General features: G+C 40.6%; 1 protein-coding gene across 1 annotated transcript in view; it reads left to right on the forward strand.

Annotated features, from left to right (window-relative positions):
- Positions 1-381: 381 nt before the first annotated feature.
- SMARCA5 (SWI/SNF related, matrix associated, actin dependent regulator of chromatin, subfamily a, member 5) overlaps positions 382-15,587 on the forward strand; it is a 43,561-nt gene continuing 28,355 nt past the window's right edge. Inside the window, exons 1-5 of the mRNA XM_031943152.1 lie at positions 382-846; positions 4,834-4,908; positions 11,685-11,851; positions 13,599-13,699; positions 14,168-14,268. Coding sequence (XP_031799012.1) covers positions 676-846; positions 4,834-4,908; positions 11,685-11,851; positions 13,599-13,699; positions 14,168-14,268 — 615 coding nt within the window. The 5' untranslated portion in view covers positions 382-675. The remainder of the gene's footprint in view (positions 847-4,833; positions 4,909-11,684; positions 11,852-13,598; positions 13,700-14,167; positions 14,269-15,587) is intronic.

Below are 15,587 nucleotides of genomic sequence, written 5' to 3' on the forward strand. Positions count from 1 at the left end.
GGAGTCTCATTCAGCGCCGGGAGGCCGCCGGGAAACGGGCCGCCGCGGCCGCTCCCGCTACCTCGACGCAAGAGGGGCAAAGAGGGGCCGGCGGGTGACTAGGAGGAGGCCGTTAGGGGGTCGTTGGGGACCGTGCGAATGCGCTCCTCGCGCCGACGGGCGGGCACCCATTGGCTCGCCCGGTCTTCTCGCGCAGCTCAGGCCCCGCCCCCTTCGGCTCTCTAGCGCCCCGCGTGCGGCGGAGGGAGGGGGTGGGGAAAGCGCCATCGCGCGCGCGCTGGTGAGCGAGGTGGGACGGCCAGCCAATCCGCAGGCCGGCCGGCGAGCCCGCATTCTCGCGAGAACTGGAAGCCGGCGGTGGCGGCGTCTGTGTTGGGGACGGCATTGGTTCCTGGTTGGTGGCGAGGAGGGCGAGAAGCGGCTGCAGGAGGAGAGGACGCGGAGGGAAAGCAGCCAGTTCCCCCTCGCGCGCGCTCTCTTTCTCCCTCCCCTCCTCCCAGGCTTTCTTCGTCTTCCCTTCCCCCGACTCGCGCCGGGCCGTCCGCTCCGGGCCCCAGGCGTCCGGCCGAGAAGCGAGCGGCCGGCTCGGCGGGCCCCTGCCGGAGCGGCAGCCGCAGGAGGAGAGCTTCTTCCCAGAGCCTCCTCGCCGCGAGCGAGCCCGGCCGCGCCGCAGGCATGTCGTCCGCGGCCGAGCCGCCGCCGCCCCCGCCGTCGCTGCCATCCGCGGAGACCGTGCCCGGGGCCCCGGCCGTGCCCGCCCCCGGCGGCGGCGGCAATCACAACAAAAGCGGCGTGGAGAGCGCCCCGGCCCCGGCCGCCCAGCCTGCGGGCGACGCGGAGATGGAGGTGAGCGGGGCGGCCGGGGGGAGGGAGGGAGGGAGCCGCGCCATCGCCCCCCCCCCCCGCAGCCTCCCGCTGCCCGGGCAGCGCGTGCCCCTCTGCCCAACTTTGCGGCCCCCGCCCGGATGGCGATCGCAGCCAAGTTAGGGGCTCGCCTCGGCGCGGCTCTAGCCCGGGCTAAACAATGGCGAGCGGGCGGCCAGGCCCCGGGCCCCGCCGCGGGGAGCAGCTGCGCGGGGAGGGGGGGGCGGCGGGGGAGGGCGCGGAGGCGCTGGGCAGGGTCCCCCCGCCGGGCCTAAGCCCCCGCCGGCCCCGGATTCCCCGCCGGGCCGGGCCCCCCGCCGCCCCCGCCCTCTCTTTGTGCGCTGCGCCAGCGCCGGGCCGGCTGCCGAGCCCGCGGGCGGCTAGGCCCGGAGCCCCGAGCCGCGGCGGGCGGGGGCGGAGCAGCTGCGGGCACCCAGAACCAAGTGAGCCGGCTGCGGCGGATGGGCCGGTCGGGCCTCTCAGCCGGGGGGCCGGGGGGGGGGGGGGGCGCCGCCCGGGACTCGGGCAGCGTCCGTGACAGCGTGGGACCCGGGGTGGCCTCCCTCCCCCTCCGGCCCGTGGCTGAGGCGTCCCAACGTGCGGGCCCCCGCCCCTCTGCCATCCCGGGGCTGCCGGCTCCCCTTACCCCCTTCTTACAAGCGGGGAAACCGAGGCGGGCTGGCGGGGCGCCTCGCCCACGGCCGCCTCGCCAGCGCCCGGGGTGAGGGCTCCGTCCTGCGTTCTGGGTGCACGAGTGACGTCAGGGGGCAGCAGGGTGGCTTTGGGGCACCGGCCAGCGGGTGGGAAGGACCCGACCGGGCCAGTCTGGAGGGGCTTGCGCTCCGTCCTGGGCCGGGCTCCGGTTTTCCAGCCAACTTTAGGGCCAACTTGTAAAACTTTCTAATGGATTTTCGTGGCTCGCTGTTCTGGTTGTTAGAAACTCAGCGGCGCAGGTTGCGGCTGAGAGAGGAGCTCGGAAACGCTCCCCGGGCATTCCCCTGTCGGTGGCTCGGTGGCTCTTGGTCCTAAAGTCTGACACGAAGGCGGCGGCCGAGGCTCGCCTCGCGTCCTTGGAGCGCTGGGGAGGCCGTGCGGCGGTCCCCCTGCCGCTGTCCGTTTGGGGCTTCTCCGGGCCCCAGCCCAGCCGGCCTCCTCCCCGGATCTGCCGCCCTGCTTCCTTCTGTTCCTTGGGTGGCCTTTGTTTGTTTCCTTTAGAGAACGAGGTTGGTACGTAATAAGTAACTGCTTTCCCAAAGGCCATCCGGCCAGCCTGGAAGCTTCAGTAAGAATGGCTCAGATGTATGTCACGCTTTGAAGCTTGCGAAGTGCTTTCAGCATGCCTTCACTTAGACTTACACACCGGCTCCTCTTGGCCCCTTTTCTTTGAAAACTGAGAAGGGAAACGGGCATGTTTTCGAATCTTCCTAGTCAGATTAGTGACGGGCGAGCGCAGAGGCTTAACAACCTTGTATTTTGTTTGCTGGTTTTAAAATGTGCTTGGCCGGAGACAGCTGACATTCTGAAACAGACACAAGCTCCAATGTCTTTGCTGGTATCGTAGACTATGCAGCCCAGTGAATGCAGGGCGAATTAAGATTTCGTGACTGAGGTGAAGGTTTCCAGATTTTCCTATTCACTGACGCATTAGTTGCATCAAATGCAGAACCCACAAAGGCCTTTTTAGGATAGGAAAGAGATTGTTTTAAACATTCAAAAAAGTCAGAGTGGATGAACAGTGCTCACCGTTCAGACCGTGCATCAGAGGTGGAGTGTGGGCTAAGACCTTGGGGCTGGGGTAGTTGTAATGACTGCGATGGTAGCCTGGAACGTCTGTTCCAAAGGAAGAAATTTAATGAAAACTGAAAATTAAAAGTTTTAAATTAAAATTGAGTTATGGTTTGAGTAACCATATGTTACTGTATGAGGGAAGACGGAAATCTTTGTAGGGAGGTATGTTGTGTACTTTTATGAGCCTAAGAATTTTGTCTTAGATCCATATGGGTGAATAGTTTTGACTTTTCCTTCAAGACTTTGGATATACTTTTAGAATTGAAAATCATGGAATTTCTTTTTTTCAGATTGTTTTTTAAAAGGGTCACGGGGCTGTCATCCCTTGTCTAAGGTGTTTCTCTTTATGTATTATGTATTATTTCCTCCCTTAGATTGTGAAGCTTTGTGCTTGAGCAGTATTTTCCTCACTTGAGGCGCAAGCTGCGTGATAACCTAAATCCTCTCTAAATCTTCAGAACTGAAACGATTTCAGTCTGTTAAAAGACAGAATCCTCTTTCTTATTCTTTTTGAAGGACTTGACGTGAATCTTTCTGAACCCTGAAACAACCTTAACTGATTTTTTTGGACAAAATAGAACTTTACTGTTACTTCTGCCATAGTTCCTGTTAGAGCCCATGATGCGTACATGTAAACGTTTAGTGGAGTAGTGTTGTTTTCTGTGCGGCAGTCGCTTTTCACAGGGTAGTGTAATAGGTTGCCATTCTTTACAACAGTCATTGTTTTCCAGTATACCTTATTATCTTTTCTGTTGGCTTCTTTTGGCTAATTTGATCACAAACAGTATGTAGCCTCTTTATCAGTTTTACTTTAATTGTAAGGATTATTATTGAAATAGTATATTTTATTTTCATAGGACTTTCCATCTTATTTTGTTCTCATTATATTCAAAAGGTAGGGCAGATACTATTAGTATTCTCTCCTATGGTAAAAACTGAAGCACAGATGTTAATGACGTGTAAGATATATTATGCAGGTAGTGGAATTGAAATGAGGAACTGCTTTCTTTGATCCACCTAATCGAGTGCTTTTTCTGCTTTTATCAGGTTGTCCCTTTTTTTCATAGCTGGATACTGAGTGTAAAAGAAGAGACGTTGTATATGTTTAATGACAGATTTTTGTTGTTGTTTAAGAGGAAGATTTTGTGTAGGAGAGTGAAGATTTTAAATGTCGGTGCAGAAAAGTTGAAAATATGTTTTATTGCTCATATGTTGAAAGCCAAGATTCTTAGATCTGCAAGTGGAAAGTGTTGTTGCCACTAAAATGAAAATTTCTAGTTTAAGCATTGGAAATTATACTACTTATAGATATTCTATAGTTGGAAGCATCAGTTTTGTATAGTAGAAAAAGTACTTGGATTTGGGAGTGAAAAAAATCAAGGGATTAGATCTTTTTCTAAAACATAATAGCTGTGTAATCTTGAACAAATACATACATTTTATGTATTGTTAAATAAGGCTATTCAACAAGGTCCAAATGTTTCTGTAAATTTGGTTCTAATTAAGGGGTGTTATATTGATGACTAAATTCTTCTTACATGTTCAAGAGAAATAATGATTTTTAAATTATATTGAGAAAAAGGTGTAATAAAATACTTTTTCAAGGACCAGTTGGTTATCTTGCTTTTTGTTTCAAAATGTTTAACATTGAAAAGAGAAATGAATTTGCCCCAAATATTCTGTTTATGGCTTATAATAGTGCCTGATGAATAGCAGTTTTTTTTTTTCAGCTGATAACTTTGTACTGCTAAAAAGATAACATTACTGTTTTCAAGGATATTTTTCTAATGAAAAATCTTTGTAATATAACATTTCCTCATTTTTTTAAACTAAAGGGTTACAAAATTTTGAACATTTTTCAAGTAGGAGGAAATGAGCTCATACCAACAAATGTTAACAAATATTTAAAGGAAATTTGCTTTAGAATGATAAAACTACTCTCTTCTTTTATGCTACCAATAGATTTCAAGTTTTGGTTAGGTAAATTGAAGTGCCTGGGATACAATTTATTTTATCTGTGTTAACTAATAAATCACGTGACAGCCATTTAAAATTATAGCTCAATCATTAGAATGTGGAATTTAGAATATTGAAACATTATATAAGTACAAGTCAGTTGAAGTGGTAGATCCAATTACTCTGCAAGAACAATTATTTCCCTTTTTTCCTTTTCTCTCTTAGGATGTATTTGATGATGCATCTCCAGGGAAACAAAAGGAAATCCAAGAACCAGATCCTACCTATGAAGAAAAAATGGTATGTTTTTGTAGGCCTATGAATAGTGTATGTTGTGAAAGCTCTTGAAGTAGTTTGTTGTATTATTAGTTTAGACATTTTACCAGTAGGGCTTACCTGAAAGCTATACAATAGTAGTAGATAGTATATTTTCTAAATCACTATGTACTATGTATTTTTTTTTAAAACCAGAATGATAATGTTTGTATGAAAATGAATGCAAACAGTTTTGATTTTAGGAAATTAGGATTAGTGCTGGGAATATCTATTATAGGATTCAACTGAACATGCATCCTGGTGCTGACACTATTCTGTGACCTTGGGCCTATAAAATGAGGATAATTTTAATTTTTGCATCAAGTACTTAATAGGATTGTTACGATATAAATCTTAGAGCAGTGTATAAATTTCAATATTGAGAGCAGTGTATAAATTTCAATATTGAGTGTTTCTTGGTTCCCTTAGGACCTAAGGGAGATAAAAGACTTAAACACTTGTTTACAAGAGCCTAGTCTTGTTGTAGGACAAAAGACATTAAAATGATGAGAGGTGAACTGTGGGACTGCCCATCCTTTATGGCCTTTTTCAAATCCTGCTTTTTCCTAGGGTAATCTTCTCTTCCTGCCTCTGAACTCTTGAAACATTTATTGCTTGTACTGCATTTATTATGCTGATTTTATCTTTCACCCATGAGCCCACCCTCAGTTCTGCTTGTAGCAGTCTTGTCTTTCTTGTTCCAGCTTCAGTGGTCTTGGAATAGCAGCAAGACAGTAGCAATGAGCATTGGATTTGGTGGCAGATGACATGCCTTTTATTCTTGCCTCTGCTACTTGATAATTGTGTTACCATGAGCACATTGTTTAACTATTGTGAGCATCATTTCCTTATCCATACAATTGGAGAGGGGGGTTTGGATTAGATAACATAATTCCCTTCTATTTCAAACTGTGATTCTGATGATTTGATACCTTGACTCCTTACACTGAAGGTGATATTTGAATATCTAGATTTTTTCAGAGTGCTTTGACTTAATCTGTCCTATGCACTTGTTATGTTCACCTTTGTTTCAGTTATTTGTGTGCAAATTTATTTCCCCCTTTAAATGATGCAAGCTTTCCAAAAGCAGAGACACAGCATCTTGTATGAAGTAGTAAAATAAACATTTATTCACTTCTTGTTTCGGAAAAAAAAAATTGTGTATGGGGATGTGTATGTGTGAGGTGGGGGGGTAGGGCAGTGGGGAGTTGTTTCTCAACCTTACTGACCCTGCTGTAGTACTTTGCAAATTATGAGTACATAGTCGATTTTTTGTGGCAGGCTTAAGTTGATCAGATGCCTAGCAAATCATACAATATGTACCTTAAGAAATTAGAGAAAAGGTCATTGTGAACTGGAACAATAGAAAAGGCTTCATACAAGAGAACACAGCTGGAGAACTTGAAGTTCCCTCTAAGATTATCTCTCTATATTTGTCAACTGCCTTGGGGAACAGTGGGAAGAGAACTGGACAGAAGTAGGGTGCACTGATCTAAGTAGTCACAAGTGGCAATTTTTTCTTGATTGATAGCCTGTTCCCTACTCCACAGTAACTGTTCCCAATATTCTCACCCTTTCCCTGGCCTCTGACACGTCTTCCTTACGCCCCCTTTTTAGTTGACGATCTGGTCTCTATTAAGAAAAATGAGATTTTTTTTTTTTTTTTTTTTTTTTTTTTTGACATGGGTCACCTCAAAAGACCTTGAGACTGGAGCATCCCTTCATTCTCGCCTCCCTTCTGCCCAACTTTGATAATGAGGCTGCCTGCTTCTTTGCCAAGGCCGCTCCCTGTGTGCATGGCCTGAGGTTTTCGGACAGATTGTCCCCTCACAAATGTTTTCTGCTGCCCCTTTAATCTTCGCTCTCTGCCTTTCTCCTGGGTCTTTCCCTGTTATTTTTCCCCGAGCACGACTCCCTCATTTATAATAGACCTTCCCAGACCGCAACGTCCCTTCCAGCACTGTCTGTTATCTGTCTACCTTTCTTAAAGTCCCAGAACTTATCTGGGCTCCTTCCCTTCTCCCAGACTCCTCAGCATTTGGCAGGCTGACCTGGGATCATACCGCTTCACTGAGCCTGCTCTCTCCAGCTATTGGGGACTGCTTAATTGCTGAGCTCTTTTCAGCTCTCCTCCGATATTGTTGCCCACGCACTATTACTGGATCCTCTCCCCTCGGTTTTCATAAAGCTTTGTCATTCCTTGTTTTCCTCCTACATGGCTGACTTCTCTTTCTCAGTCTTTGTGGCTTAACATCTCCTGTTCAACAGCGGGTGTCCCCTGCCTCTGCTGAGCCCTCTTCTCTGCCCTCTTTTTCTTGGGTAACTTCCATTGGTTCAGTTACTTCTGGAGATGATTCACAGATTTATATTCTCTAACCCCTGTGCCATCTTACCGACTGCTTATTAAACATGCAAACCAGATATCTTGGAGCCCCGTCAAATTCTACATGTCCAAAACAATTCTTCCTTCTCCCTGAGCCCTTACTCTACCATGTTTTCCTACTTCTCTCTGGGATATCAGATCTCCAGGGTTGTGACCTTGGCTTTATTCTTCCCTCCTCATTCTTTGCCACCTCACCATATCCAGTCAGATTTCCAATCTTGTGTCTTAACTTTATAGTATCTCTGACTTCTAAGTATCAACTTCTCTTCAGTTGTACAGCTGGCATCTTGGTTCATTCTGTCTTTATCCATCCCTTTCCTGTAGTGGTGCAAATAGCATCCTAATTGATTTCCCTGCCTCCCTCCATTCCCCAAGTCATCCTTCCCAGTTGCAAGAGTGATTTTTCTTGAGTGTGTGTCTGCCCATGTTACTCTTTATGGCTTCCTGTTACTTCTAGATTTAATTGAACAAACTCCTCTGTTTAACTATTACAGTCCTTTACAACTTGGGCTCCAGTCTGCCTTTCTAGCATCATTCTATGTGCTTCCCTTCTGCTAATCTTTCTAGTAGATTTGACTTTGCTTCTTCCTCTTAAACATAGTACACCATTTCACAAGTGGGTGTGTCTGCACTGGCCATTCCCTCCTCACCTCTGCTTCAGCCAGTTTCTTTTTTCTTTCAAGATGTGGCTTAGATGCCACCTTCTTGACACGAAGAGAATTTTTGTTAATGCTTACTATCTTTTCTACCTTACGTGAGGAGACCATTGGTTATGTTTATTATCTTCCCTACCTTGTATTCTTGGTCTACTAATATCTTCATCTAGTTTCCTTTGACCAAATGTTAGATCCTCGAGATTAGGATTTCTTTTCTTTTCTTTATGTGTCATCATAGAAAAAGGATAATGGCAAAAGAAATGGCATAAAATAATAAGTGCTTGTGGATTGATGGCAAATTGTGAGGAAATGGTCATAGGAGTCTTTGATAATTGGAGTGAGCCTTTAGAAAATACTGTAATTTTTGTTGACTATACAGCTGGAATGGGCCTTGGTTGTTGTTGTCTCTGAGGGTTGGGATTTCTTAAGAAAATCTGTATATATGAATTCATAATAAGGTTTTTTTTTTAATTCTTTACAAAGTAGTTTTCAGTTTTTACTTGAAATTTTGTGCCTCTATTTCTTTGAAAAGCTTATCCAGTTGTAAATGTTGATATTTTTGTATACCTACATTACATTTTAAGAAGACCAAAGTTCTAGAACCAATGCAAAAGTTATTAGATTCAGGATAAAGCCATATTTACTAAAGTCTTGATTTCTTAACTTCTGGGTACTTTTTTTTTTTTTTTTTTCCTATTTGGTAAAGAGAGTAGGACTGTTATGTTGATATAAACATGCTTAGTTCCAGTAAGAATTTTTTTGCTTGAGAAATGGTCTGTTGGAGGATGAAAGGAAAGTGATTTGAGCAAATTTAGGAGGGAAAGAACAGATCCTAAGGTAAACAAAAAGGGTGCAGAGAAGACGGAAGAGGGAGAGCAGATTGATCAAAATAGAGAAATGACTAAACAAAAAGTCATTTAAAGAAAAACACTAATTGTTCCATTGGGTTTTCTTTGGTGGCACTATATTTCTCCATTACTTGTGGTATGCTTGATGTTCTGTGGGCCAGAAGCAATGAAAAATACTTTGAATTTTATACTTTTTCAGATCATTCCTTTAAAATCTATTTATATATTAGCATGCAACTGAAATGCTTTAGTGGCAGTATATTCAACATCTACAAGATGGGCATATTTATTTTTCTTTCTTTCTTTTTTTTTAAATAATGCTTTTTGTTTTCAAAATATATTCAAAGACAATTTTTTACATTCATCCTTGTAAAACTTTTTATGTTCCACATTTTTCTCCCTTCCCCTCTCCCTTAGACATCAGGTAATCCAATATATGTTAAACATATGCAGTCCTATTATACATATTTCCGTAATTATTATGCACAAGAAAAATCACCCCATTGTTGAAATGACATAATCTTGTTATTGTTGTGTATCATGTTCTCTTGGTTCTACTTAACTTCACTTAGCATCAGGTCATGTATGTCTTTCCAGGCCTCTCTGAAATTACCTTGTTGATCATTTCTTACAGAACAATAATATTCAGAATTTGTATACCATTCTCCAACTGATGGGCATCCACTCAGTTTCCAGTTTCTTAAAGGGCTGCCACAAACATTTTTGCATGTTTGGTTCCCTTTCCCTCCTTTAAAATCTTTTTAAGATACAAGCCCAGTAGAAACACAGCTGGATGAAAGGGCATATGCAGTGTTATAGCCCATTGGGCATAGTTCCAAGTCACTCTCCAGAATTGTTGCATCAGTTCACAACTCTACCAACAATGTATTGATGTCATGAGCATATTTCTTAGATAGAATTGGCCCTTTTCTTAAAGGATACCTATATTCTCTACTCTGAATATAAATTAATATTTATCTATGGAAAAATAATGGATAAAATGAGTTTCTAGTCTGTTGGTACTTAAAACTCATTTGAGATGTGTCCTGACATTGTTTACCCATCTTTTATCTAGAATGTCTTAATTTTTGTCTTTAAAAAAGGAGCAATAAGAGATTTAGTTCTTTGTTCTTAGGCTTCTCAGAGTATAGGAAGAAAAAAAAGAAATATTTAAATCTTTAAATCTTTACCCCACTTCCCAGTGTGTATGTATGATTTGTCTAAAGTTAAATGGTACATTTTCACTGTGTTACCTGTTGCCCTTTAAGAGAATATCATGAAAAGCATAGTTTGCAGAAATGTTTTTTTTTTTACATTTATAATGAATATTTTTATTTAAGCATGCAATGTTCCCTTTTGGCATGTGTTATGTTCTAAGTTGATAATCTGATTCTAGCTTTTAGTAGTGTATCAAAAACCTTCTAAATCCTTTTTGTAGCTTTTTTGGGGGGGAAGAGGGGGTCAGGAGGAGGTATGATGGTTTGCAGCAACAAGTTGCAGGGATTTGAGATTATAGGCAGTTTCTTTCTTTCTTTTTTTTTTTTTTAATTTAATAGCCTTTTATTTACAGGTTATATGTATGGGTAACTTTACAGCATTAACAATTGCCAAACCTCTTGGTCCAATTTTTTACCTCTTACCCCACTCCCTCCCCCAGATGACAGGATGACCAGTAGATGTTAAATACATTAAAATATAAATTAGATACACAATAAGTATACATGACCAAAACGTTATTTTGCTGTACAAAAAGAATCAGACTCTGAAATATTGTACAATTAGCTTGTGAAGGAAATCAAAAATGCAGGTGGGCATAAATATAGGGATTGGGAATTCAATGTAATGGTTTTTAGTCATCTCCCAGAATTCTTTCGCTGGGCGTAGCTGGTTCAGTTCATTACTGCTCCATTGGAAATGATTTGGTTGATCTCCTTGCTCTGAGGATGGCCAGGTCCATCAGAACTGGTCATCATATGGTATTGTTGTTGAAGTATATAAGGATCTCCTGGCCCTGCTCGTTTCACTCAGCATCAGTTCGTGTAAGTCTCTCCAGGCCTTTCTGAAATCATCCTGTATAGGCAGTTTCTTGAAGTGTGACATTGTTCCAGGGATTAGTAATGAAGGGGGGAGCCTGTCAGCCTCCAACATGAAATGAAACAGATGTGTATGTAACATGCTTTGAGACATTCAGCAAATATTTATTAATTTATTGAATAATGGGTGATGTGAGACACATTGATGCTTGTGAGGCCTACAATGATGTATTAGGCAGCTGTAGTGGGGGAAGGAGGATGTATTAAAAGTGAAGCATTAGAGGACGTGAAAAGTCACAGAGAAGTATATAATTATTTCCTAAGTAAGTTGTTAAGATCTGGGTTCAAATCCTACCTTTAATATAAGCTAACAATCCATGGCAAGTCACTTAACACCTCTCTCCTCCAGATAACTTTTTTGGGTTAAGATACAGAAAAGTCACCAATCTGGATCTTCATCCATGGAGGCAGTTTGCATACTAGGAATGGATTACACCATTAAAATCATAGAATTGGGACAACCCCCCTCCTCCCAAAGTAATACAGTTGACTTCAGAGTAAAGAAAGATTTTTTGATTTTAGTTTTCCCCTATATAAGTGAAATTAGGGCTTTGTAGAGGAAAAGAGTAAGATTTCATCTGAGTATTGAAGAGTTTTAGATTTACAAGATAAATGAAAATTATAGGCAGTGTACTTTAGCCTTTTATTTGTGGACATGTTTTCATTTTATAGTTTAGTATTCTAAATGAAAAAAACTAATTGTGGTTGTTACGTTAACACAATTTTCTGAGTTTTTGGTATTTACTGTTTGGGTTAAGCATTTTATAAATTCTGTCTACAGCAAACTGACCGAGCAAACAGATTTGAGTATTTGTTAAAGCAGACAGAGCTGTTTGCACATTTCATCCAGCCTGCTGCTCAGAAGACTCCAACTTCACCACTGAAGATGAAACCAGGACGTCCAAGAATAAAGAAAGATGAAAAACAGAATTTGCTGTCAGTTGGCGAGTAAGTAATGACTATTATATCCCTTGGTAAAGATTACAGTGAACATGATTTCATTTTCTTAATTCTTGTTAAAAAGCTAAGTTTAGCTAACTTTTCAGTATTGGCCACAGGTTTTTTTTTTTTTTTTTGAGTTGTTCATTAAATTTGACGTTTTACTTTCTTTGGCAAGTGCAAGGTCCTTTTTGTAAAAGTTTGTATATAATTGCCAAGTATAATGATAATAGAATGGAATAATTTTATTGGTTATTTATAGGAGAGTTATAGAGACAAAAGGGGAAAAAGATGGTATAGGTTAGAAGTGTGAGCAAGGAAGTAGTGATGTTGGTCAGGTCGGTTTGGAAATAGAAGAAATAAAAATTAAAACAACATAGCTGTCAATTCAGAGGGTAAGCAGCTCTATGAACATTGGTATTCCTTGTAGGCATAAGCTTATACGATGTGTATGTTGGAGATACTAAAACAAATTGACCCTTACCTCTATAGAAAATTATAGGGGAGATAGAAAATGTACATAAATAAGTGTAAATAGAAGATAAATTGCAAGTTAGGAAACCTTTCTGTTCTGAGCCAGAAAGGAGCAGTCGTGAGAGGGAGCAACACTGCCCTTCCCAGGAGTACTGGCTTTAGTTGGGTTTTGAGACAAGATAGAGGGAATGATTAGTGTGAAATAAATCCAGAAACATGGATTTTCTTGGGCTGTAAATGCCAAACTGGAAGAGTTTTCCTTATCTTAAAAAAGAAAGAAGGTTATGTCATATTCTGTGGGCTCTATCTCAGAAACTCTTTGATTCTTCTGATACAACTTAGATATATATCTAAGTTGTTTTAAAATTGTGAAGTGTTTTGCCACTTCAATATTTTTATTCAGTATTGAATTACTAAGTGTTGTATGCTGTTAGGAGAGAGGGGAGAGCAGTAAGATGCAGTGGACCTGCACACAGGTGATGGCTTTGTCTTAAGACAATTGAGCAAAATGCTAATGACCCTGCCATGAGGCCTTACATTTTTGATGAAAGTTAAGCTCCTTTTTGTTTTTTAAACTTAATTTTTGTTTGGATGTTCTATAGCTTATGTTCTCATTCCTTTATGATTTGGGTAATTGTGATTTGTAATGTAAAGGCCAAGTGATGACCTCTTTTTCTGTTGTCCAAAAGACAACTGATTCTTCTGGGCTTGAGTTACCTAGATGTTGGTTAAGTATTATTACTACATAATGTTTATTGGATTAATAGACTTTTTGGAAATGAAGAGAAAACATTTTTACTCAGTGACAACTTATTACTTTAATTCTGATTTTTAAAAAATCTTAATTGGGTGGTGGTTTTTTTTTTTTTTTTTTTTTTTTTTTTTTTTTTTTTTTTTAGATTGGGCTTCATTTTAAGATAGGGGGAAGAACTGTTGAAATATTGACTAATAGCTAAATGTAGAAGTCAAACCAATCTTTGAAATTCAGATTTCTGGTTTATCTTTGGAAATTTTTTTTTCTGAGGGCACTTGGGGCTAAGTGACTTGCCCAGGGTCACACAGCTAGGAAGTGTTAAATGTCTCAGGCCAGATTTGAACTTGGGTCCTTCTGGGTGGTCCTTGGGACCACCAGGGCTGGTGCTCTATCCACTGAGCCACCTAGCTGCCCCATCTCTTGAATATTTAAAACATGCATTGAATGGCTTTTCTGTTAGAATAAATAATATAGGGCGTTTTTCTTATGACTAATTTTACTTTAAAACTCACCTTTTTTCTTTTATAGCTACAGGCATCGTCGAACAGAACAGGAGGAAGATGAGGAGCTGTTAACTGAAAGCTCCAAGGCTACCAATGTGTGCACTCGGTTTGAGGACTCCCCATCATGTGCGTGGGATGGGAGAGGGAACAATATCATGGGGAAGATGTTGCAGTTCTGCATTTTTATCTCTAGAAAAAAGACATTGTCATTTTATGTCCTTGGAAGTACCATTTATGGATTTAGGAAATGTGTGAACTCTCTGATTTTAGGTTTTAGATTAAGTGACAAAGTTTTTAACTAATTTTGGTGTATTTAGTTTCATTTGAAACTGCTAAATTTCATTGTATTGAGTGTTGCCTGTCTTTATACTCAGTTGGAAACAGTTTTCTCTTTTACTTGAAGATAAAAGAGTAACAGTAATATGAAAAGCAAGCTCAGGTGGGCCTTTGATTAATTAATCTCATGGTGCTATTGTCAATGTAGATATTTTCCCAACTGGAATTAATTTGTTATAATTAGTACTTATACAGACTAGAATAGCTTTTTCCCCTTTAAACTTTATAATTTTTTTCCCTTTTGTGTGTCCTTCTTAGATGTAAAATGGGGTAAACTGAGAGATTATCAGGTCCGTGGATTAAATTGGTTGATATCTTTGTATGAGAACGGAATCAATGGGATTCTTGCAGATGAAATGGTATGTTTTTGATGATTTTTAAATGAAGCCTTAATTTGATATAAACATTTCTAAAAGTATAAGATATTGTTATAAAGCTTTAAAATTTAGATTTATTATTCATTATAATCTAAAATGACAACAAGTTTGTAATCAGTTTGCAGTCTGGTTCAAAACTGAATGTATTTAAATTGCATAAGCTCTGTATTGCATAAGCCAACTGTGAAGCAGTTTATTTGATAATAATTTTTATTTTTTAAGGAAATTCATATGGGAAGCAATTTTTTGTTTTCCAGAAACTTAGGATATTTTGATGCTGAATTTGTATTATTTCTTACCTATTATAGACAAAGCTAGAATGTAGCTTATTTAATTTGTTAGTTATGAATGATGATTTATCTAATCCTGGCTTTATCAGTAGAGTGCCAACTTTGTTTTTAAAACACTTTGCAATTCTTCTCTTAAGCCAATCACATAGTAAGGAAAGCATTTTTGAGATATACCAATGTTGTCTCAAATACATGTGCATTTTTTAAATGGACGTTATTATGGTCAGATTATCATGATCAATAATGTTATTACATGTACTTTTAAGAAAAATTGTTAGTGTTTAGCTTTGTTACATTGAATTACATAACCTATTATTAACTTAAAATTTTGGAAGGGCCAGCTCCAAATAGGTATCTGATTGTGAGAGGTACAGGAACGTCTGCAGAATTTGAAGACGTAGGAATAAGATAGACTGGACAAATAATGTGCTAGACTAAGGAATTAGCCATACTTGTGGGTTTTGGGGTATTGTGGTATTATGTATTTTTACCCTAGGATTCAAAAGATGATGTTCCAGGTTTTACAGCAAGGTGTAGAAAAGCTGTTTTTAAATCTTAATTACATATACTTAATATTAGAAATTTTGGTTTCTGTAAGTATGTGCTAATTATAAAATGACTACTCTTTAAATTTCCTTTAAAATTAAGGATGCAATTTTGTTTTTTTTTTGGGGGGGGGGGAGTTAATACTATTGACATTTTGGCTATTGTAAGTGACTACTTGAGGCTTTTAGAAGAAACAAAAAAAATGACCAACTTTGATTTAGAGTTATTTATCTTTGCATTTTTCCATATCCACTTAATGTACCTCTTATTAAAATTTATTTAAAAATGTAAGTTTCTGATTATAGGAAATAACTAGACAAGGGAGTGGAAAAATTGCAGTAATTTGATAGACATCTATCAAATAGCTCAGTAGTACATGTGAAGGAAAACATTTTTCATTGGATATAAACGTATTTTATTTCATGACTTCCCTTTTTGCCCATTCCTTCCTGATGTTCTTTATTT

Source organism: Sarcophilus harrisii, chromosome 6 (assembly GCF_902635505.1).
Source record: "Sarcophilus harrisii chromosome 6, mSarHar1.11, whole genome shotgun sequence".
In the NCBI taxonomy this organism is placed as follows: domain Eukaryota; kingdom Metazoa; phylum Chordata; class Mammalia; order Dasyuromorphia; family Dasyuridae; genus Sarcophilus; species Sarcophilus harrisii.